General features: G+C 43.6%; 1 protein-coding gene across 8 annotated transcripts in view; it reads right to left on the bottom strand.

The window, feature by feature from the left end:
• The window catches only part of ELMO1 (engulfment and cell motility 1), a 521,901-nt gene that overhangs the window by 38,112 nt on the left and 460,988 nt on the right, over nucleotides 1-22,801 (bottom strand). For all 8 annotated transcript variants that reach the window (XM_059396569.1, XM_059396564.1, XM_059396568.1 and 5 more), the window contains one exon: nucleotides 2,122-2,285. In XM_059396569.1, coding sequence (XP_059252552.1) covers nucleotides 2,122-2,285 — 164 coding nt within the window. The remainder of the gene's footprint in view (nucleotides 1-2,121; nucleotides 2,286-22,801) is intronic.

Below are 22,801 nucleotides of genomic sequence, written 5' to 3'. Positions count from 1 at the left end.
CCAAGAGTTCCTCTCTAGCAGGTCACTCTAACAGACAAAACATCACTGGACAAGCAGCTGGAGGCTGGCTCCCACCTGCCCATTTTGGAGGCTGGGATAATGATCAGGTTAGCTCATAGCCTCCCCTTTAAATGCTATAGTTTCTGACAAGCTTTTATTGCAACTACGGCAAGGCCTCCAGTGAGCCGTGCTGTTTTTTGGGCCCGTGGCCGAGTGACAATGCAGGGACCTACAGAAGATCTCCCTTTATATTTGCACTGCTTCTCTTCCTGTCATAAGTGCAAACGTAAGAGCTTCTTATAATCAAGGGAGAACGTCGGAACGTCATGGGAAGAGCCTTAGGAAATAAAGATACGAAGCCAAAACAGAAGCAGAGTGTTCACACTCCACGTGCAGTTAACATCCTTACTTAGAATAAAGTCATGGTCAAACATTAATTGGGGATCCGTCGGCCTTGACTGAAGTGGTTCCTCAAGTCTCCCTTTAGGTTTTAAGAACTGCTGTCAAAAGCATAATGAAGTCTCCGTGTGTTTGCCCATCTGCTGAAACAAGCCTCTGGAAAGCCAGCATCTCGGGGCTATACGCCCCGTGATGGGACGAGGCACCGCTGTTCCTCTCTGCAGGAAAGAAACTGTGTCTCCGAGGAGTCAAGCATCTATCAGAAGGGCTTTCTGTTAGGTATTCCTAGCTGTACTTCCCGGCTGAGGACCAAGGCCTGGCAGTGCCTGCTGTAGAGCTGGCTGGCCATCATTGCAAGTCCGATTCAGGTCTCACCATGGTGGGAGCCAAGGACGCCCAGGGAGCCTATCTGCCCCCGGCTGCCCAGCTTCACCCCACTCAAGTTCGCCTTGCATTCCGCGGCCACTGACGGCGCTTGCCAGGGCCCACGAGCAGGCACGCAGCAGGGAGCTGCAGACCTGTGAACTTCTTTAAACTTCAGCTTACTCTTGCACTTCACAGAGGAGCTCTGCTGGGCTGGACAAAGCGCAAGCTGAGGGATCCGTGGGCTGGAGTTCACGTCCCGGCGCCTCCCCTCTCTGGACTTTTCCTGCTCCTTGAATGGGAATAAGACCTACCTCCTTCGCACGCATGGGAGGCATGAAACAGCAGGAGGGGCTACTTTGCAAATTGCCAACCATTCGAAATGTCAGATATATAAGAGTAAAGGATGGAAGGAGTGGCAGAAAGAAAAAGGACCTGAAACAGAGAGAGAGGGAGTTCGTGTCGTGAGGACACCTGGTTGTACGCCGGCTTTGTACAGAAGTCCACAGCCATGTGCGGTCTTCTGTCCACAGCCATGTGCGGTCTTCTGCAGGAGGAAGGAGAATGCCTGTCACACACTCTCCTTACCTCCACCTCTGTGCCTGTTTCCTTCCCAATGATAAGGTACCAGAACTGACCTAGCCCTTAGAAAAGGACAAGGGAAGATAAATAGGATAGTTCTAAGAAAAGACGGAGCAAACCATACAGTCTTGGTGTTGGAGGTTCAGAACATCCTAAAGATGGAGACATGCGAAATGATGACTGTCGCAAGTGACACCTCCTGCAAAGTCCTACAAGGGGACCTGGTGCTCTCAACCTTGGGCCTGCAGGCTGATAGTGACGGGGGTGATGCAAGGTGCTCTGGGGTGAGGCAAAACCGATAGACGGGGCAGGGACAAGTGAATCTCTCTCTCCTGCTCCATCTCTCTTCCTTCCACTCACTACTTGAATGTGTCTGAATGACCAGTGGGCCTTGCTCTGGCTGGGCAGAACATCTTGCCACTCAAAGGCAGGCACCAAGAAATACCTATCTGGGCAAAAATTGATCCCAAGTGTTAGGAAAGGTCTTCCTACTTTTCAGCTACAAGTTCTCAGGGGACTCCTCCAAATGCAAGCCACTCCCTGGTTTAGGTCCTGCTGCTGGGACCTGTCCCTGCCGTCCCCTCAGCTGCCTCTATGCCGACTTCCTCAGGGAGCTGCTGAGACTTCATGAACTGAGCTGAGGTCTTCCGGAGTGTCTTTTGTTGGCCTTCTATAAATGAGCTCACAACACAGCCCACTGCACTGTGTGTGATCGGCCTTCAGACCAGAGATGGTGGGTCAGAGCCTCTGAGGAGAGAGAGCTCAGGGGTTACTTACAAAATCGGGCGAGACTGGAAATCTTCCTGGTTCATCCTCTCAGACTGGCGGATTTTCAGGATCTCAGTGTAGCTCAGGTTCTGCAGTTTGCACTTGAACTGGTCCAGGGAGCTAGGCTTGGTTGTAAGAGCTCTCATAACCTGCTCCTTCACCACCTGCATTACCTGTAGATGAAAGGAAGACCATAACTTTCCTGGGGGGTTGCCCTTGCCCATTTGGAAAGGTCTAGAGTGAACGGCTCCCTGCCTCTCTGTTCCTTACCCCCGATTCCCTTCCCCTGCGCTCTATGCCCAAGCCTTGAGAGTGCTTTTCCAAAGAGTAAACAACCACAGTGTACACCTTCACTCTCTCTTGTGCTCCTGGAACCACAAGGAAGGAGATGGACTGATGAACTTGGAACTGGGGTGGGGGGCCAGGCCTGGCTGGGGAAGTGCTCCATTGGCTCAACATATTATGGGACTACTGCCAAAACTGACGCTACGAATAATGCAAATTTCAAAAGTGAAAGAAGTTCAAGCGACAGCTAGGAGTCTGTGTCACCGCCATTTTTTCCCGAAGAAGATCACTGAGACACAATTAACTGTGGAAGTCTGGCTGGTACTGGCTCAAACAAACGTGAAATGATACCCACACTCACACCTCCGAGAACGCTCTCCCTGGGTAGTGAAGGCCTGAGTGTTCACATACATGAGGGATCAGAAACTGTGCACGTGCTGTTGCCTTCTTGGGCCAAGCACTAAAAAGGAGGCCTTTTAAATAGAACAGACATATCCCATTGGAAGCTTAAAGAAAAAAAGAATATGGTAATGTGCTGCCTAAGGACAGGTCCAGCCCACAAGGAGGCAATTAACATTAATGTGGATTCGTCTTTAAAAAAAAAAAATGTGGATTCGTCTTCATCAGAATTTATAATCTTCCTGCTTCTTTTTTAAATCTTCCACTGCAGAGGAGAATAATAATTGTTACCACTGAGAGAGGTATGTACTGTGGGCCTGATACTATGGTGGAAGCTTTATGTCTGTTCCCTCTCTTATTCCACTCAAATCTAGGAGTTAGATGTGGTCATCATTCTTTTTACATATGAAGAAACAGAGGCCTTGAAATGTCAAGTAACTAGTTCAGGATGTTATGGCTGGTTGGTAGGTGAATGCGTTGGGATTCGAGGGCTCCATGGTCAATCATGCCACTGTGATGCCATGGTCAATCATGACCCCATGCCACTTGGGGTCACTTTTAGAGATAAAGAGGTTGAGATTTAAGATTGAGGTCTGACCCAAGGTCACATATCTCTAGCTGAGTTCTATGACACTGAGTACCCCCCATGATAGATCTACTTTAACCAAGGATGTGTGTGCCCTGCTTGCTCTGTGCAGGGGTAGTTACTGTGTGAAGACAGAAAGGCAACTGTCTTCTTGTCCTCTGATTCATGGGAGTTTCGAAGACCTGGGTCCTTCAGTCTAACTGTGTTGGCTACCAGCTTGCCATAAACCAGAAAGTACTAATAGAAGCAATTAATAAAAAGTTGCTTGAGGAGCATTTGCTGTGAAGTCAATATAACAAACATCACTGAGTACTTACAATGTGTCTATACTGGGTGAAGCACTGGGAATTCAAGGGTGAATAAGGTATGGCCCTTGCCTTCTGTAAACTGGTGGTCTAATAAGAGAGCCGGACATGGGACATAAGCAATGATCATAACAGCAGAAGAGTGGACGTGAAAGAGAAGACGGACTGGTGGCCTTTAGTGGCAGGTGGGGAGACATTTCAGAGAAGACATTGTAAGGGTTTTGCAAGGAGAATGAGTATTCAGTGCCGTGGGAAGAGATGAATAACCTGCACATGGGCCCTCATTAACCCTGCTGAGCCTGGGCTGCCTCTGAATTGGGACCAGTTACATAAGCATTGTTTCCTGCCCCCAGCACAATGGCATCAGGGAAAATTTCCAGTTGACCTTCCACATGATCTGCTTCCTTTTTTCACACAAGTAAAATGCTAAATTTGGGATGCTTGACAAATTTTGAAATTGTGACCATCTTATATCATGTGGTATAAATGGTGGTTAAATTTGGTCAAGGCTGAACTATATAACACTTGGCTGTTTCATGAGGAGGCAGCACAGGAGCTACCTCCTCCCCATTTAGAGAAACTCAGAGTTGGGTCAAGGAGATAATTATCATCTCCCAATGCTACTTGACCTTCATGTGGGAGGTTGGACATGTAAGAAAGACCAAGAGAGTGATTAGAATACCAAAAATGAAGAAGCAATTTCAAAATAGAATCAGGTTACAGCTGGGAAAGTTTCAGAGACATCTCCAATTTCCTCATTTCATAGATAAGGAAAGAGGGCCAGGGGATGCTCCCACTTTAAGGGGAGAAACACTTAAGTGTTTCTTAAGTGGCTGTCACAGGGATGACAGTTACCAGAACACAGAGGATTGGACACAAAGATAACACTAGTAAGTGGGCATATGACCTGTGCTGACCAATCAGCATCCTTCTCCAGACTTCTGACTTGACTTGAAGCAGAGCTGAAGCATGCTCTTTCCCCTAAAACTGATAACCATAATACTGTCTCGTAACATGTAGAAGAGTGGAAGATGATGAGACTGGTTCCATTCAAATTAGATAGAAGAAAGATTGTGTGCGTGTGTGTGTGTGTGTGTGTGTGTGAGAGAGAGAGAGTTAATAATAGTTAAATTATACTCAACCATAATGTCAATTCAATCTTGACGTTTGGTGGTTTGTTACATGAACCTTTATTTCCCCAATTGAATGGAATTCCTGTCACTTGCAACTTAAGATCTCAACGAATACATACAATGAAGTCAAAGAGGAGTATCTGCTTATGGGATGGAGGCTGCCCAGATTGGGGAAAAGTAAGAAAAGAAAGCTGGATAGAAACAATGAAGTGACTTCAATAAGGAAAAACTTTTTAAAACAGCATCTTCATTTAATGCTCATGGTTGTACCTTTGCATGGAAATGATGATAATCCCTGACGGTGATATGGGAGATTCTTCAGTTCCTACTTACATTTTATGCTTAAAATCCACTGTTAAAGGTTTCAATTCTTCTAGCTTAAGACTTTCATCTTTTTCTAGATGTAAGAATCCATAAGTGGGACAATCTTTTAAATTTCCAACAATCACTTATGCTTTGGTTTAGAAGTGAATATAGACCATTTCCTAAGAGTAAATTGATAGGCCCCAGGGTAAAGGATGCAAGTGGTTGAGATACAGTCCAGAATGGAGGTTGGTGGAGGGAAAGACTAGCTTTGCCTGATTTACTTCACAATTTTGCTGGGGCCCCAAGAAGTTCTATGGTAACTCCATGTGCCAAGGAAAATGAGCCCAGTAGAAAAAAATGTCACTGATACTTTTTTTTTTTTTTTTTTGCAGAGACAAAAAAGTTATAAATCAAATATTTCTCTATTTCTTAGCAAAGTAGCTTCTAAAAAAGGCTAAAATTAATAGTGTAAAGTCTCTCTTAATGTTCTACGTGCATGATTTAAATCAAGACACTCACAACCACCATGCTTACTCTGTCTTCTTTGGAAAATATCAGACCTTTTATCATGGTTTGGAAAGCCCATAGATGGTGTTGCAGAGGCATCAGCAAATCAATGGACTTAAAACTTCTTATTTACAGAATATGAATATGTTCTGTCATGGACATCAGACAAAACATGCTCTCAGAACCCACATTCACTTACTGGTATTGACTGATTATTTTAACAAGGTCAAAACTGTGCCTGTGGTGTGTTTCTGGAATTTTTCCAGCACATGCTCTCTGTAACAATGTCACAAGTTACAAAAGAAGTGGGAGTCCCAAAATACACATGTACCTCAAATGGAGAAAACCTTTCAGATCCTTGGAAGACTGGGTTAAAGGTGTAAGTTCTGGGGACCCCCCACCCCCGGGAAGAATCAAGCGGGCTAGTAGTCTAAATGTGCTCCTGTTTCCCTGTTGCTTACTGAGATGGGCTCCTGTGTTTTATTCCAAGATCTCCTGAGCCTCCAGGTGCTTCTAGTCTAATCAATAATCTGACCTCTCCTTCACAGCCACGGTCTTCACACAGCATTATTCATCTGTTCTCATCAACTGGTTTTCAAGCATCTACAATGTGCAAGGCACTATAAGTGAGATATTTGAAGCCTTGAATCCTAGTATGGGAAAGTGGATAAGACATTACATACTTGCCTCCTCCAAGGGGGTAGGGGGAGTGATGTCACAGAAGAGCGAGGTCAAGACATTTATTCCCTAAATACTTAGCTTTGCTCAAGTGCTGACAGGCTCATGGCACAGCCCCCGACTTTGGCTGGGCCTTGAGGAGAGGCCAAATGTGGACACAATGAGAGGTAGAGAAGGAGTCATTCCTGGAAGAAACAGCATGAGCCAAGGCTGGAGAGAGGAGAGCCCAGTCCTAGTCGGGAGGAGTGTATGGTAGTTTCATTTAGTTGGAAAACCCAGGTGGTGCTTCGAGGTAAGGCTGAAAGTCAGGCTGCGCCAGAGAGTGGGTGGTTTCAGCTGGTTAAGATGAAAAAAATTGGATTTTTATCTTTCAATTAGTGGTAAGTCACCAGGGGATTTTGGGGTGTGTGATGGAATCTGGTACAGTACACTATGTTGGGACACACACAAAGACTGGAGAGGTTGTGCTCACAGAGGGGTCTGGGAAAAGGAAGACATGACAAAGGAATCATTACCCTGGCTCAGCTGGGGTAAGGAGAGATGTCAGAGAACTCTGCAAGGCCAAGACCAAAGTGCTGGGACCTGGAGCACGGCTAGGAGTTACTGAGGTGAAGAAGTGAAGGGAGTCCAGGCGGAGGAACCAGAAACAGCAAGAACAAAGGCTGGACGGAGGGAGTACTTGACTCAGGCATTTGACCAAATAAGCTTTTAGAGCCCATGTTAGCAGCTTTCGGCCAGCGGATGCTATTGGTTGGAGGATAGTGGCTCAGCCTTTGGGGCCCAACACAAGTGGCGAGCCAGGCTGTGATATTCTTCAAGATATTCAGTCCCCCCAAGACTCAGTTTTAGCATCTGTAAAGCGGAAGGACTAATCATTTAGAATTCATTAAGGTCTTGCTCACTAGATAAATCTTTATACCCTTTATGGTATCCTGTGTATAGGTAACAAACATGAGTCTCTGTTCCCAAGCCTTAGTTTGGGTCCCTATAAAGTAGAACTAATAGTTCAGAGTTCATAGGATTGTTGTGAAATCCAAACAAGATTATTACTTGTAAAGTACTGATACGCTGAATGGAACATACTAGAAACACAACAACTGTGATGTCATGTTCCCTTGCCGTCTGAGGATGAAATGACTTATGTCTGAGGTTAATCCAATTTAAAAAAATATCCTCGACAGTGTTCCCAGACCACATTTGTATCACCGAAGAACTTGCTAGAAATGCAACTTTCAGATTCACCCGAGACCTACTGAATCAGAAACCTTTCCCCATCCAGACTAAATGCTTTGAGTGCTGGTACTATTTTTATTTGTATTGTGGTCCCTACTACTTAACACAGTACCCTCCAGACTGTAATAATGATAGATATGCTCAACGCCAAAGATTCTTAGGCTCCCACCTCTTATCTGTAGAATTAAAAGAATACATCCTTAACAGAATTAGAAGACTGTTAACATGGTTTTCAAAGTACATACACTTTTACAAAGCCTAAAAATTAAAGTCTGTGGCTTTGAAATGCTGTCTGAGGGTTTGAGAGTCATTTTGGGCTTCCTTTCCCAGGCTGAAATGGAAAAGGCTGGTCTGCAGCTGAGCAAAAGTTTTCTGGAGAAATGGCTACTGGGCATTGCCACTAAGCGGGGGTGGCGGCGGTCAGCACTTACAAAAATGTACAATATACCCTATCAGTAGCAATCCATTAAATGGATTTATCTCCATAATGAAGAGAAAAGGTTGTCACGGAGAAGACAGATGTCAACACGGTCTAGCTTAAAAATGAGTCGTGTGGGAGAATTTTCATTGCTGGGCTTTAGCACTGGACCATTTTTCTTCCTAAGAATGTTCCTTACACAAGACAAAATGACTGAAGACTCATAAGGGCCAAAAAATGGGAAGGATTCTGCCTGGAGAGGGGTCTAGGTGCTCATCTACAGACAGGATAACTTCCCGGAGGCCAGGGGTCACTCTGAAGGGCTACTCTCTGAGCTCGGGATGTGGGGAGAAGTTGCCTTGCTCCGAAAGAGTACTAGAAGTTCACAGCGACACGTACTGACCTAGATGCAGACTATTGATTGCCCCAGCCCCCTGGAGGTCTTCAAAATTAGGACACCTTCTGGAAACTAAAAATGTTTTTCCTTTGTACTTCTGCCACGGCTGGGGAGAGGGCTGCCTAGGTTAGTCCATGAGAATGAGAGTTTTTGCTGAACAGTGTCAAGTGTATTAAATGAAGGGGAGAGGAAGAAATAAAAATGTTTATGGCCCCAAGGAGTAGCATTTAATTTTCTTGTATTTATTCTGGGGCAGTGTAGGCATAGAGCAGAGGTTGGCAAGTTTCTGTTAAGGGCCGGATCATGTCTGTGGCAGCTACTTAGCTCTGCCCGGGCGTTGTGAGCGTGACTGCAGACCAGAAGCAAATGAACAAGTGTGGCTCTGTTCCAATAAGACCTGATTACAAAAAACAGGTGGGATGCCTGGGTGGCTCAGTGGGTTAAAGCCTCTGACTTCGGTTCAGGTCAAGATCCCAGGGTCTTGGGATCGAGCCCCGCATCGGGCACTGCTCAGCGGGGAGCCTGCTTCCTCCTCCTCCTCTCTCTCTCTGTCTGCTGCTTTGCCTACTTGTGATCTGTCTGTCAAATAAATAATAATAATAATAATAATAATAATAAAACAAGTGGTGAGCTAGATTTGGCTGGTGGGCAGGAATTTGGCAAACCCTGGTATAAAGGGAAACCACTGGGTTTTAGAGTTAGGCAGTGCTCATTTCAAAGTCTGGCTCCCTGACCTGCTGAGCCAGGTGAATCACTCAGTTTCTCTGAACCTGTTTCCATATCTATAAAGTGGAGGTGATCATCTTCAGTCAGGATTAGGACAAGTCCAAACATGATACCCATCAGTATAAGGTTTCTGTGAATTCCAGTCCTAAAGACAGCTTATCCAAAAAAAAAAAAAAAAAAAAAAATCCCTCCTTGCTGCACACAAACTGCCTCATGATGACACAGCGGGCTTCTAACATGGGTAGAGCGGTTCAAGATTATATTGAAGTTGCACTGAACAAAATGGATTCGGATATTGTAAAGTTTTTGTTCTTTTAAAAACAGGGTTCTCGACTGTTCCCCCCCTGAATGGTTTCAGGGCCTTGAAGATATTTTGGCCTGTCCTTGCTTTTCCTTCTGCCACATCTCCTGCCGGGGTTTGGCCAGTGCAGTTCCCTGGTGAGGGGCGCTGTGTGGTCAGGCTTACTGGAAGTGGACAGAAACTGTTCTAAATCACAGAGCATCAACCCAGCTGGTGGGCACCCCCCAGCCCCTTGAGATTTCATCATGGGTCCTCCATTATACCAGAAGAATTTGAAACATTTTGTTCATTAATAAATGCAGAAAAGCTCCTTTGCATTTCACAATAGACACAACCTGATCTTGGCAGGCGATCATAATAAGAATCAGCAAATCATTTAACTTCTCCCTCCTTGCCTCTGTTTCCTCAGGGGTCCCTAACAGCTCTCTGAGCTCTGAACTCCTACGGTATCTGTCTGAGGGGGTGATGATGACCAAATTCAGAGCCGAAGGCCAGTGCTGTGTGTGATGTGGGCAGCGAGGTCACTGTAATTTTTCTTCTCTGAGGTGGTATTTCTGAACCCAGCACAAGCAAGTCTTGCTGTGTATCCCATCAAAGGCCAGAATATGTCCCCGAGCACTGAGAAAAAGAATAGCTCACTGCAGACCCAAGCTTTCTGCTGGTTTGACTCCTCTTCAGAGTCCATCGGTCGAGGCCTGTTCTTTGAGGGACCATATATCTGTACTTGTAAGTGAAATGTAACTCTGAGTTGTGTTATGTCTTTGGGGAGTATGGAAAACTATGTAGCAATGATCAAAATAATGGAACCACTTGGGCTTGGAAGTTGGGAATTTTGCTCTGAGGATTATACCATTAAGGAAGGTTGTGATATTGACTCCCTTCTTGAATAGCTGTTCCTTTTGTCTACTTTGCCTCATTCTCACTGGCCCCTCCCTGGGCCTCTGGCCCATCCTTACCTGTCCTGCTTTACCTATAAGCCTCTGACTTCAACTCTAGCGCCTGCTCACAGAAGCTGGATTGTTTCCAAAATGCAAGTCTGATCACATCATTTACCTGCTTGAAACCTCTGATGGTTCAGCACTGCATGTGGATGAAGACCAGTGCCCCACATGGGCACCTGTGGTTGCCTTCCAACTCCTGCTCCAGGAGACACCTCCCCCTTGGCTTCACTCCACACACCCCATGATCTAGCCACACTGAGAGCCTTTAGGTGCCTTGAACTTCACCCCTGTGCCTTCATTTGTGCTCTTCCTTCCACCTGTGATTTAAAGCCTCCTAATACCTGCTCATTCCTCAAGCCAACATAATCCTTCCCTGACCTGCTGCCTTCCCCTCAAAGTCAGTGTTGGTCCCCCAGTCTCCCATGATGGGATTGTACCATAACATCACAAACTGTGTGTCCTTTGTTGACTATCACACATCTACAGTCTGTATAATCCAGTCACATAGTAGTTACTAAGAAAATACCTATTTAGGGATGCCTGAGTGGCTCAGTCAGTTAAGCCTCTGTCTTCAGCTCAGGTCAGGATCCTGGGGTCCTGGGATCGAGCCCCACCCTGTGCTCCCTGTTCAGCGGAAATATGCTTCTTCCTCTCCCTCTGCCTGCTACTCTCCCTGCTTGTCCTCTCTCCATGTCTGTATGTGTGTGTCAATTAAATAAATAAAATCTTAAAAAAAAAAAAGAAAATATCTATGTAACTTATGACCGATGGACTCATTAAGTGATTAAAAGAAACAAATAGCTTAAAAAAAAATCAATATTTCTCAACCCTCAGTCTACAGTAAAATGGAAAGCATCCCTTGGCCTGGCCTCACCCCTCCTCAGAGATTCTGATTCATTCGATCTAGAATGAGCTCCGGACACTGGGCAAGTTTCACAACGCCCCACTGGGATGCTAATGTGCAGGAGGGCTTGAGGTCTACTCGTCTAAACAAGAAGCCATAAGATAGAAAGAATCAATGACCGCTGCCCTTCCAGGGAAAAGAGAGAAGGGATAGCCTCCCTTCCTTCGTTAAACTGCCCAGTGCAATTACAGAGGAAGAACCAAGAGCTCAGCTTGTTGTTGCCAGTGGTTCCTCCAAGGCTTGGTCTTCAGGTATTAGCTATGGTGTGGGCAGGATGAATGTTTTCACCTGGGACAGTCAGAGAAAGGGTCAGGGGACCATGATGGCTCTGGGCATGTTCTGAGAAGCCACCTTTACTCGGGAAGACAGACCACTCTGCTTATCACAGAGGCAGCCAAAGCCACTGTAGTGTGGGCATCTGCCTGCCAGGCTTGGGCCCTGTTTAGGGCCCCACTTTAGCAAGGGCAGCCCCCATCTCCCCAATGTGCCCACAGTTCCCTGGGCAGCAATTAGCAGCTGTGTTCCCCGACACAGGGCAGCAGCCTGTGTGCCAACCCGAGTAGGCAACCTGCGGCCGGCAGTGTCTCTATGGGCCTGGAGAACCTGAGGGAGCACTAGTACTAGCCAGTATGAGAGGTGATTTTTCAAACGTACCCTTAGAGCATAGCGGATGGCCCTGGAGCTGTTAGAAAGGGAGCTACCTGTTCAGCACTTCTCCCTTGCCTGAGAACTTCCTCCAGTTTTAGCTGCTAATGAAACAGAAATTGGGCAGCAGGAGATAGAGAGATGCTCAGGCAGCTCCAAGCTTCCTGAGAATCTGCACATCATCCAGACTGACAGCTTTGAGGGCCTTGGTGTTCATCCCCCAAATAGCTCATTAGATAATGCCTGACCCCACAGTCCTGGGCAGGTGTTAACCGGGTGAGTTCACATTCCAAAGACTGAGACGCAAGGCACTAACAGCTGTCCTATTCCTCACAGAAGGCATCTAACTGAAGACGGAAGGCATCTCTGTGGCCAGGAAAAAAATTAACCTTTCACCCAGCAATTCGTCTTAAAATCAATTAGCGCAGGGTCTCTTGAAGAGCAACGGACATGGAAGCAACACACTTCTCACTCTCTTCAGCGGCCGCATGAAGTCAGCTCAAAAGAGAGAAACCAAGGTAAAGTTTGAGATCACGACCTTCTCTTTGCAGCCTGCCCTTGAAGGGACCGCAGTTAAGAGGCAAACAGCAGTGTGACCAAACTTCCTTTCTCCACTGCAAAAAGGGAGCGAAATTAATACAGTCATCAGGGCAGATTGGCTGGTCAGCTAATTGAGGACCCTGGTTGACAACAGGAAGCTATTTTCACCAGTGTCTGATGGAGTCGGCCTCAGGCAAGCAAAGTCTGAGCAAATCACATTAGTGAGTGACATTTAATCCACAGCTTTGAATAAACAACATGTCAAGTCAGTCAGTCAAAACATGTGACTACGTGTGAAGAAAGAGGCAGAAACCAATGGGGCTGGTTTGCTCACAAAAGTTGAGAAACTCTTTTCCCATGGGGTTGAGAGAAATGGCCAAGATTTTTTTTTTTATGAGATTTTATTTATTTATTTGCTTATATTATAGCTAAGATTTTTTTAAAATAACTATGCTACTGTTGTTTTTATGATGCTCGTTCACTAAAGTCAGCCATGCTTTATCAAGCATGGATGCTGAAAGCAAAGTCTTTTGAAAGTCTTCTGAAAGTTACAAAGAATGACCTTCCCAATGGGAAAGTCTCCCAAACCGTGGTCACTCCTGAGGCTTGGTTCTCTTGCAGCTGTGGCTGCTGTGAGTAAGAGTAGTGGTGGAATGACTTTCCTGGGAGGTCCCCAAAAGTAGAGGAGGAATTTGTCTAGAGAACTGAGCCTCAGAGGACTTTTGTTTTTTAAGTTACATACTCATAAGACCAAAATACACACTGCTAAATGATGAGCGATTCCAGATCGTCCTTGTTCCTGGATACATGGTGACCACAGATATCCCTTCAAACATTATGGGTTGTTTACCGACAAATCTGGGACGACTCACTGCCTCTTCTTTGCTTATTCCTGGTAGGGTGTGATGGAAAGGAGTGAATGGTAATTATGTCTGCTCTTGTGTTCATCGACCCTGGTATGTCTCAGCTTCCACGGATGGTGGGATTACCTAATTACACATCTCTGTGCCCAGGATCAGTTTCATAAATATTTGTGGAGCGACTGAAGAGGCTAAAGGAAGACAGAGATTAGGAGTAGCAGTGGGCCCTGATAAATTAGCTTCAAACTACTCTGAAATTAGTTGCTATTAAGAAATAAATGAAACATCTACTGTCTCACGTGGAGGTGAAACCAGACGCTCTGTGCACTGAGATCTCCCGGCATGTTTTGCATAACCTGTTAAATAGTGACAAATGAAATGGGACAATCTGCCCCGCTGGAAGGGAGATTTAATAAACTTTTCATAAGCAGACTGCTCAGGTAAGACCACAGGGGATCCAGGGTGGGAAAAACGAGGTCTGGCTCCCACAAACTAGCTCAGCCATCAGGCAAGGCCGCTGAACCCCAGGGAGATCAGAATCATCACTTCAGTGAGTCTCACTGGAAGGATAGTGCCACCAAAATGGAAGGGCTGGCGGAGTCTCCTCGGCAGACAGATGGGGCAGGGGAGGGAGCCACACAGTGGCTCTCAAAGTCAGCAGTGCCCATGGGTCTCTACTCTGTTAGATATATGGGGAAGGATTGGTTTTTTTACCCTTCTGCAAATATTTTCCTCTTTTCTACTTATCCAACTAACAGTGTGACATTATGAGTGGACCATTCTCTGCTGAGAAATTTAAAACACTGTGGTATGTGTTTTAATTTCCAAATAAATTCATTGGAATCATCAACGGAATACTTTAAGAGTAAATATATTTTGATTTTCTAGGTTTGGCCTAATAAATCACCATTTCCTGGGTATTATAAGCTTTAGAAGTACACATTTAGTCCTGTACTTGCTCAGTTTGAATATGGATTGAACGCTGGGTGAGGTGCTGAGAACCCAAAGAGCCAGACCCAGTGCCCACCTTGCAAAACCCGCCGTTAGGGGGAGGCAGGTGTGTAAACAAATAATAATGTTGGACTTTAGTAAGTCCTATTATAGGTATGGGCTAACAATATAATTTGGGGGCAGGGAAAACAAAGTGATTATTAAGCACACGACAGTTTTTTGCACATCCAAATAATTTCTATTGTATTTCTACCCTATTGTTTCAACAATGGCACTTCTCAGAGTGCACTGAAATTATGTATTCACTACTGGTCGTCCAGTAGGACCTTGAGCCTGCAGAAAGAAGACACTATACCTCATTTATCTTTTTATCACTAGTGGGTTTTTAAATCCCTCATACCTGGAAAATTTCCCACTCAGTCCAGTAAAGCCAAGGTCAACCAGACTGTATTTCTGAGTTACATGTTTAAAAAAAATGATTTCTGGTGCATCTTTGTGAAGGCCATGGCTGAATCCCTGTGATAGTTTCAAGCAGAGGGAAAGAGAGGGTTTCTAATAGTAGCAATGATAGAATGATAGATTAACTCTGGTTAACACACCTGCTATACCAACGTCTTGCTGTATTTTTCCCAGATGGTTATAAATTGGGACACCTCATAAATCCCCAGGCCTTTTTTTTTTCCGTGGCTGGTTATTACAGTGTCCCAGGGCAGAAGAGCACTTTCTAAACTTAAGTAATTGTGAGCCATTTATTATCTTTAAAGGAGAACCTGTCAACCACCACAGCACAAATTTTAGACAATTAAAACAGCTCAGACTGCTCTGATTCTGCAAAATCCCAATGGTCACTTGGCAATTTGGAGCCAATGACCCCAAAGAAGGTTTGAAATGGCTCCTGTGTTTCTCTACACAATACCTCTTCCTTTTTTTTTTTTTTTTCTCATTTGCTATACCTCTCACAGCTGGAGCAACATAGCTGTTCTCTCAGTTTCCAAAAATCCACTGCATCTGCCACAGTTTACCTGATTGTGGTCCCTTGCCTACTGATGTGTCCTTTGGAGGAAACCCCACAGAAGGTAATTGCGTGGTATATGTCAATGTCTCCTATGTCAATGGTGGGCATCACTAATCTATCAGGGCACCTTTTTAAAATTTTTTTCCCTGCTGCACAAGGACTCTGCCTATAGGCAACCACCTCCAATCAGTTGAATTTGGCATTCAAGATGGCATCCATCCTCCATCTCTGAAGAAATCAATGTAGATGACCAATAGTTAATCTTACCTAACACATCCAACGGTTCAATAACTTCAGACTAGAGTTTCTTAAAAGTCCCAAGGTCCAATTTCTTTGAGGATTAGCTCAAGTCCTTTATGGGTCTAGACCTGTGTTCAATTTTATGTACTTGTGTAAGTTGTTCAATAACTACACAGTCTTTCTATCTAACTCACTATCTTGGTGATCAAAACCAATACTAACGCCTCTGGAAATTGAGTACTCTCTACCGCAAGGACCTGACCACTGGTCCTAGAACAAAGCCAGATACTCAGGGCTGACCCATGCCTGCTGACATGATGAAATAGTGGGCAGACATGGGTCTCCTAGGTCAAATTATAAACTGTCAGATGTTGAACACAATCACCTTTTCCCTTTCTTTCAAATTTCCATGATTTTTATAACTCTGGAAAAAATTTCTGACTATACCCAATATATGAGGAACTTTCCTAGAATTATAACTTAGGTGAAATTAACTGAGGATTTTTGGGAAGTAATATCTGTTTATTTAACACAAATCCTCTTGCTATTTATTTATTAAAAACAAATGAAATGATTTCCAAGTGGCTATAATTTATATTAGAATTCAGATACATTGAAGAGTAATGTTCTGTTGTTATATTTTTTTAAAGAAAGTATGATAGGAGGGGAAAAAAAGGCTTGAGTCATGTAAGATGGCACAAGCAAAACAAGCTTCAGAAAACAAAAACAAAAACACATTAAACTATATGAGAGTTCTCAATTTCTCACTTAAGAAATCTATGCATGTTATGTTGGATCTCACCACTCATCCCACCACGCATTCTTGAATTAGAAAATATATTTTTAAACTGTAAACAAATTTGATATCCACCTTCTCCCTCACCTAATCAGGTATAGTCATAAGAGTCAGATGGGATGGGTACCCAGAAAACACCTTTTTTTTAATCAGAGGGGACAGCATGGTGACTCTTAGTGCTTACTGGTGGTTTACTAAGTGGGGTGGCAGTCCTTTAAATTTGGTATCATTAATCTCACTGTTTCTTCATGACAATCCTACCACAGAGGGACCCTTCATTTCTTTGCATTCGGAAACCGCTGGTAAATGATGGGAGAGACTGAATCCGAGTTCTGAATGTAGAAAACCTATGCTTTGGACCTGCCTGGGTGGCCCAGTCAGTTACGTGTTCAACTCTTGATTTCGGATCAGCTCACGATCTGAGCCCTGAATCGGGCTCCATGCTGGATGCTGAACCGACTTAAGATTCTCTCTCTTCCTTGCCCTCTCTCTCTCTCTACCTCTCTCTCTCTTTAAAGACAAAAGTTAGAAGAAAGCCTATGTTTTATTTATTTTTTTTTTTTGTAAAGATTTTATTTATTTATTTATTTATTTGACAGAGATCACAAGTAGGCAGAGAGGCAGGCAGAGAGAGAGGAGGAAGCAGGCTCCCTGCTGAGCAGAGAGCCCGATGCGGGACTCGATCCTAGGACCCTGAGATCATGACCTGAGCGGAAGGCAGCGGCTTAACCCACTGAGCCACCCAAACGCGCCCAAAAGCCTATGTTTTAAATTATTAAAATGGAAATATAAAGGTGCAGTTCATTTCAGAATATGAGAGGTGAATGAAAAGATGTTTACAACTTTAACCTACAGTTAACGAATTCTACCACATGAAGTTGATAAAAAGATTCGCAAGTCATACACAGCTCCTGCTAACTAGTAAGTACTCAAGTAGTAAGCAAACTCGCCAAGCTTTCATAAATAAAATCCAGGTCAGAATTTTACTTTTATTATTATTGTTACGAGGGTGTTTGGGAATTAGCATGAACATCTGACAAATAAAAATGGGTTCCGAGGAATTTGCTGAGGCTGTGAGGGGAGGAAGAGGATATCTATTCTGCAAAGTGGTGTCTGCTGATGGCATAAGCAGAACTGCCAACTGCTAAAATGAGTATCTGAGGACTTGCGGGAGCCCAAGGGGACAAGTGTTACTAAAGGTGGAATAGAAGATGATAGTGCTTGGAAGCCGAACCTGAAATCTGGGGACTTCAGCTAGTTGATAACCACACCCCTCTCCCCTTTTTTGGTAGGTTGGTCACTACAGGCTGGTACATATAGGTGCACAAGGATGCGTGAGATGCTGGAAAAAACCCGGACACTGAAAATGTTTAAAAAGCGCTTACTGGCATTTGCCCAAACTTCTTTGTTCTGAGATCTCATCTTGTCAAAGTGACTTTTCCTTCTGTTTCATCTGCTTGGGGTATAAAAAAATGAAAAGTCCTTGCCCTCAAGGACTTCATTCCAAACCAATAGCTCTACTGTCTAAAGGGGGAAGTGAGGCCTCTAGAAGATCTCGGTGCTTCCAAGATCAAATTCTTAAATTACTGAAATTCAACGTTTAGTAAATATATGAATGAATGACTAAGTGAATGAAAAGATGTATGGGACTCAACACATACAAGAAATTATATATATAATACAACTTCAGAATCTTAGCATTTTTACCTGGGTGGGACTATAGGGGTCAGATTGCAGCATATGCTAAGATAAAATTAAGTGATTTAATCAAAATCACACAGCAGATACTGGCAGAGCAGGGATTTGACCTCAAATCTCCTGACTTCAACCTGCTTCCTGCCATTTGCTCTGAGGCAATGATGTCCAATGGTGATTCCCATGTTCTCTGTGGTTCAAGGGTGGGGAGACCACTTCCAGTTGGGGGATTAGAAAATACTGTAGGCTAAACGCAGGCTCTGGGAGGGGTCCTGCAGGATGGGTATGATTCAGATCTGAAAGGAGGAGTGAGCGGATTAGGGCTTCTCAAGTCAACATAAAGGCAATTGTTCAAGATCACTTTGAATTTAAGGAAAGGCCAAAGGAAATCAGTAAACACTAGCATCAGGCAGAACTGTGTTTGATTCTTGGTGCTCTCACTATTATCATCTATGTCTTCTGGGGCAAATTTCTGAACCTAAGTTTAAGCTCCCCCAACAAACTAGAAATTACAGTATAGTCTTCACAATGTGATGTAAGAGTTAAAAAAATCTTTTCTAAGCAGCTTTTACAGGACAAGACAAAAATGATAGCTATTCTTCATGCTTATTTACTTAGGGAGAGGGGTAGGATATAGTGGAAGATGCTTCGAGATCAAACTATGGAAGCCTGTAATTGCCAAATAGAAGAATTTGTTTGAGGGACACCTGGGTGACTTGGTCTACTAAGCATCTGTCTTTGGCTCAGGTCATGATCTCAGGGTCCTGGGATCAAGTCCTGCATCTGGCTCCCTGCTCAGCGGGGGAGTCTGCTTCTCTCTCTGCCTCTCCCCTGACGCATGTGCTTTCTCTCTCTCTCTCAAATAAACAAATAATTTTTTTAAAAAATAGAATTCATTCAAACTGTATCTTGCAGGTGAAAATTTAAGACCTTGAGAAGAACTAAGTGATAAAGTCAAAGATTAATAATTAAGCTAGATTCTTACCGGGCTTTGCATTTTTCTTCTTGTGCTGTCTTCTGTGTAACCCTAGGCACATCTTCCCACCTTTCTGTTTTTTCTCCCCATCCCCAATGGACATGGGCATCCTTGTAACTTTTGGATTGAGAATTCTGGATGGGTTAATGAAAAAAAAAAAAAGTGCCCTCTAAACAAGGTGTTATTTATCTTTATGAAATAGATATTCATAAAGTCTCCAGCTGGGAGTTGCCAAGGGAAATTTAGATATGTTTTCCATCAGATCCCTATCCGTAATAGGGATGAAGAGTCCATTCTGAAAAGGACTACAAAAATGTGTTGTTCCCAGTTTTGGTATGACACTAAAAGGACAGCACCCCAAACAGAGCGGAGACATTTTCTCTACAACTTCAAGATCAACATATCCCTCTTTATTGCCCCACTCAAAAAACAAAAAGAGGCAAAAAGGAGAAAATTTGAGCGAAGGATGGATGCCAAACCAACATGGTGCAAAAGGTGAATGGAGTGAGAAGGAAAAACAAGAGATAAGAAGTATATAAGTCAAGATAAATACTACATTTAAAGCTTTTTTTTTTTTTTCAGTAGAAGAGTCCCTTGGAACAAAAAAAGTAAAGCTATAAATGCTTGGTTTTTTAGCATAAGATGTTCAAAAAGGACATCTCAAAATACTTGACTGATACAAGGACACTTTGTTTGAAGGGGACTTGGAAGCAGGTAGGCTCTGGTAAGCAAATTTATAAATGGCGAGAACCAAGGCACAGAGAAAGGATGTGGCTGGATGAACACAGTGACAAGCCCTACACCCCATCCTAGTGTGCATATTGAGAAACCAGACCCCAAACATCATCTACTATAGAACCAATCCCTCCCCTAGTTAGGATAACCAAGAGTCACACTGGTGTTTCGAAACGACTCCCCTTTCTCAAGAGTCCACCTCCCATGCTCCCATCAGCCAACTTTCAGCTATTTGTCTTTGGCTAACTGGGTTTCTAAGGTAGCTCTGCAAACTGCTCACTCCCCACACATCATTAATCAGTGCCAAACTAAACAGGCTCCGGGCCCAGCTGAGAATACAGTGACTTGGCTCATCACCCCAAGACCTAATGAACACACATGAATGATGACTATTGGGTAAATACCACACAGAGAATGCGAGCAAGCTAAGTAACTACTGCTTCAGATGTTACACCTAGGAAGGTTGTGTGACAAATATTGATATCCAAATTGTTTCAGACGTACAGTAATTTTCCAAGGTGCTGAAGCTTGCTGGCATTTATTTAAAGTGTTAAATTGAAAGGGGGATAAAATTTGGGTCATTTAGGGAGTATACTCAGCAATTTCTATGATATTGGATAAATGTAGCTGAGCTATGGTAATTTCCATCCATGATAAAGGAAACCATACTAGTGGGTTTGTTAGCAGTTTTGTTAAAAAGGACATAAGAGGTTTTGGGGAGCCTGGGTGGCTTAGTCGGTTGACCATCTGACTCGGTTTTGGCCCAGGTCATGATCTTAAGGGTATGGGATTGAGCCCCGTGTCCATGCTCAGTGCAGAGTCTGCTTAAGATTCTCTCCTTCTGCCCCTATCCCACTCTCTCTTTCTCTCTAAAATAAATTATAAAAGGTATTCATGTTTTATTAAAAAAATAACATGCCCATGGACAAGCATCCTGTAAAGGCAGCACACTTAATTATCTCTAATATTAATGCTATCAGGGATTGGGTAAATCATGGGAGGAAAATAGGAGAGAGTTTCTAAGCCACATCCAAAGGGATCTTTTTTTAAATTACCAGGATATTAATAAAAGAGCTGGTAAGGGACAGCCCTAAGGATGTTCCAAGGGTATATACTTAACCATTATGGGCAGGGGGAAAGAGTTAGATGAAGTTAAGAGAAAACTGGAGCACTAGGTAATAACTAAGTGGGTCATGTTCTTTCTCACTTTATTATTTTGATATATTTCCTAAGGTTCTCTAGCTATATAGAGTGAAAGTACATGAATGTTAGAAACAAGGAGATCTATGGTAATTTGCTTATCATCTTTGAGCCTTAACTTCCTCCTCTGTAAAATGGGCATAATACTTACTTCAAAACATAATTTGGAATATTGAATTAGAAAATGTAAATGAAAGTACCTAAAGTATTTCTTGACACATACTAGCTATTCAATGAGTGCTTCCACTTTGCTTTCCTTCACATTTATGGCATATATCACAACTAGGTCCCATTGTAGTTTATTTTGTCTGCCTTTGTTAAGCTGTGACATTTCTCAAGTTCAAGATTTGTTTGAGTATCTACCACCACAGCACCTTGACACTTTCTCAGGAGGTGTACAGCAAATGCTCACAGGAAAACCACTGAATCCCTCAACTCATCAGACAAGGGATAGTATAGCCTGCACAATATGACCTGCCAGGTCCCACACCTCCATAAACACAATGCCCACACTGTGTATAATTTATAAATCCACAATCACTTCATTCATTAGATTGGATTCTTCAGTGGAGACCTCCTACATAGCAAGTACTTGATAAATACTAAATGAGAGGATATTTTAATACTCCTTTGTATTTGTTTGGGGTACTCTGTTGATGTGAAAGACTACTACATTAGAGGAGAGGAATGTCAACAAGGTTCACTGGGAGAACAAAATGCAGGAAAAAGTTTATTTCAGAGAAATGTGTACAGGGCTTCTAGAAAAAACAGTCAAAATACAGAGGTGAAAACTACAGAACGTTATTCTTATAAAAATGAAAGTGACGAGTTCTAGGGACAGAGTCTGACCAACTTGAACAGAGGATACAGTGGAGGACAGAGCTGGTTGTGTTTACATCAGGATCCTCACTGTATGACAATAACAAGTGGTAACAAGAAAAATCACAAGCACCTCAATAAATAGTAACAGAATCTGAACCGGTGTTCTGCTAGCTCTGCCTTGGAGGAGAATCTGGGGAGGAGTTTATGACACAGGCAAAGAATGGGGTCATAATAAAAAGCTATTGAGTAGTTAAAATGAGCCTGTGTGCTATAGTTTCTGGGTACCGCCATTGTTGGCTGATCCTCTGTTGATTTGTGTTGATAATAAACCGTGCGGCTGTAACTGGACTCCTCCAATCACACAACAGCTGCAGAGGACCCTCAACAGTCTCCCAACATAGGACTTGGAAGCTCAGAGATTTGTATGGAGTTTTAAGGCTCCATGACCTATTTAAGGTAAAGATTATGAACTTGGAGTTCTTTGAACTACCTGAAATTATGTGTCACGTCTCATGGACATGCACAGATGTATCCTTTCACTCTCAGGGAATCTGTTGTTTTCCTCATTCTCAAAGCTGGTCATGATGGAGTCCATAAGAGACACTGATTTAAAGAGGCAGCATAAGAAAAAGAATTATGAAAACCAGAACAAAAGCTGCATTTCTAGTTTTGGACTACAAATGGCTTTCTTTGTCTCTGGAACATTTTCTTCTAGAAGTATTCCATGAGCACCTCTCACACAGCATTCTAAAACTCAACTTCTCTCTTCTTTTTTCTTCCTGGAACATTCCCTGTAAGGGTTTATAGTATCCTCCTTTGGACCAAAAATAATGAAGTCATCTTGGACACATTTTCCTTTCTCATGCTCTGTGTCTAATCATGAAGTTATGACTGTACCTTCTCAGTGTTTCTCTGTTTTGCCTTTTTCCTTCCACTCCTCCTCCTTCTGCTTACTGAGGCTCAACTTCCCTTATCTGGACTCTTCAGGAGCTTTGTAGCTTATCTCACTCCCTCCACGTTCAACCCCTCCCATCCTTTCTCCAGAGGCAGCGAGACACGTGGAACACAAATCTGACCCCGTGGATCCAGGTGCAT

Source organism: Mustela nigripes, chromosome 4, assembly GCF_022355385.1.
Source record: "Mustela nigripes isolate SB6536 chromosome 4, MUSNIG.SB6536, whole genome shotgun sequence".
NCBI lineage: Eukaryota > Metazoa > Chordata > Mammalia > Carnivora > Mustelidae > Mustela > Mustela nigripes.
The sequence above is the reverse complement of the archived record's forward strand: the minus strand, read 5'-3'. Positions and strand labels throughout refer to the sequence as shown.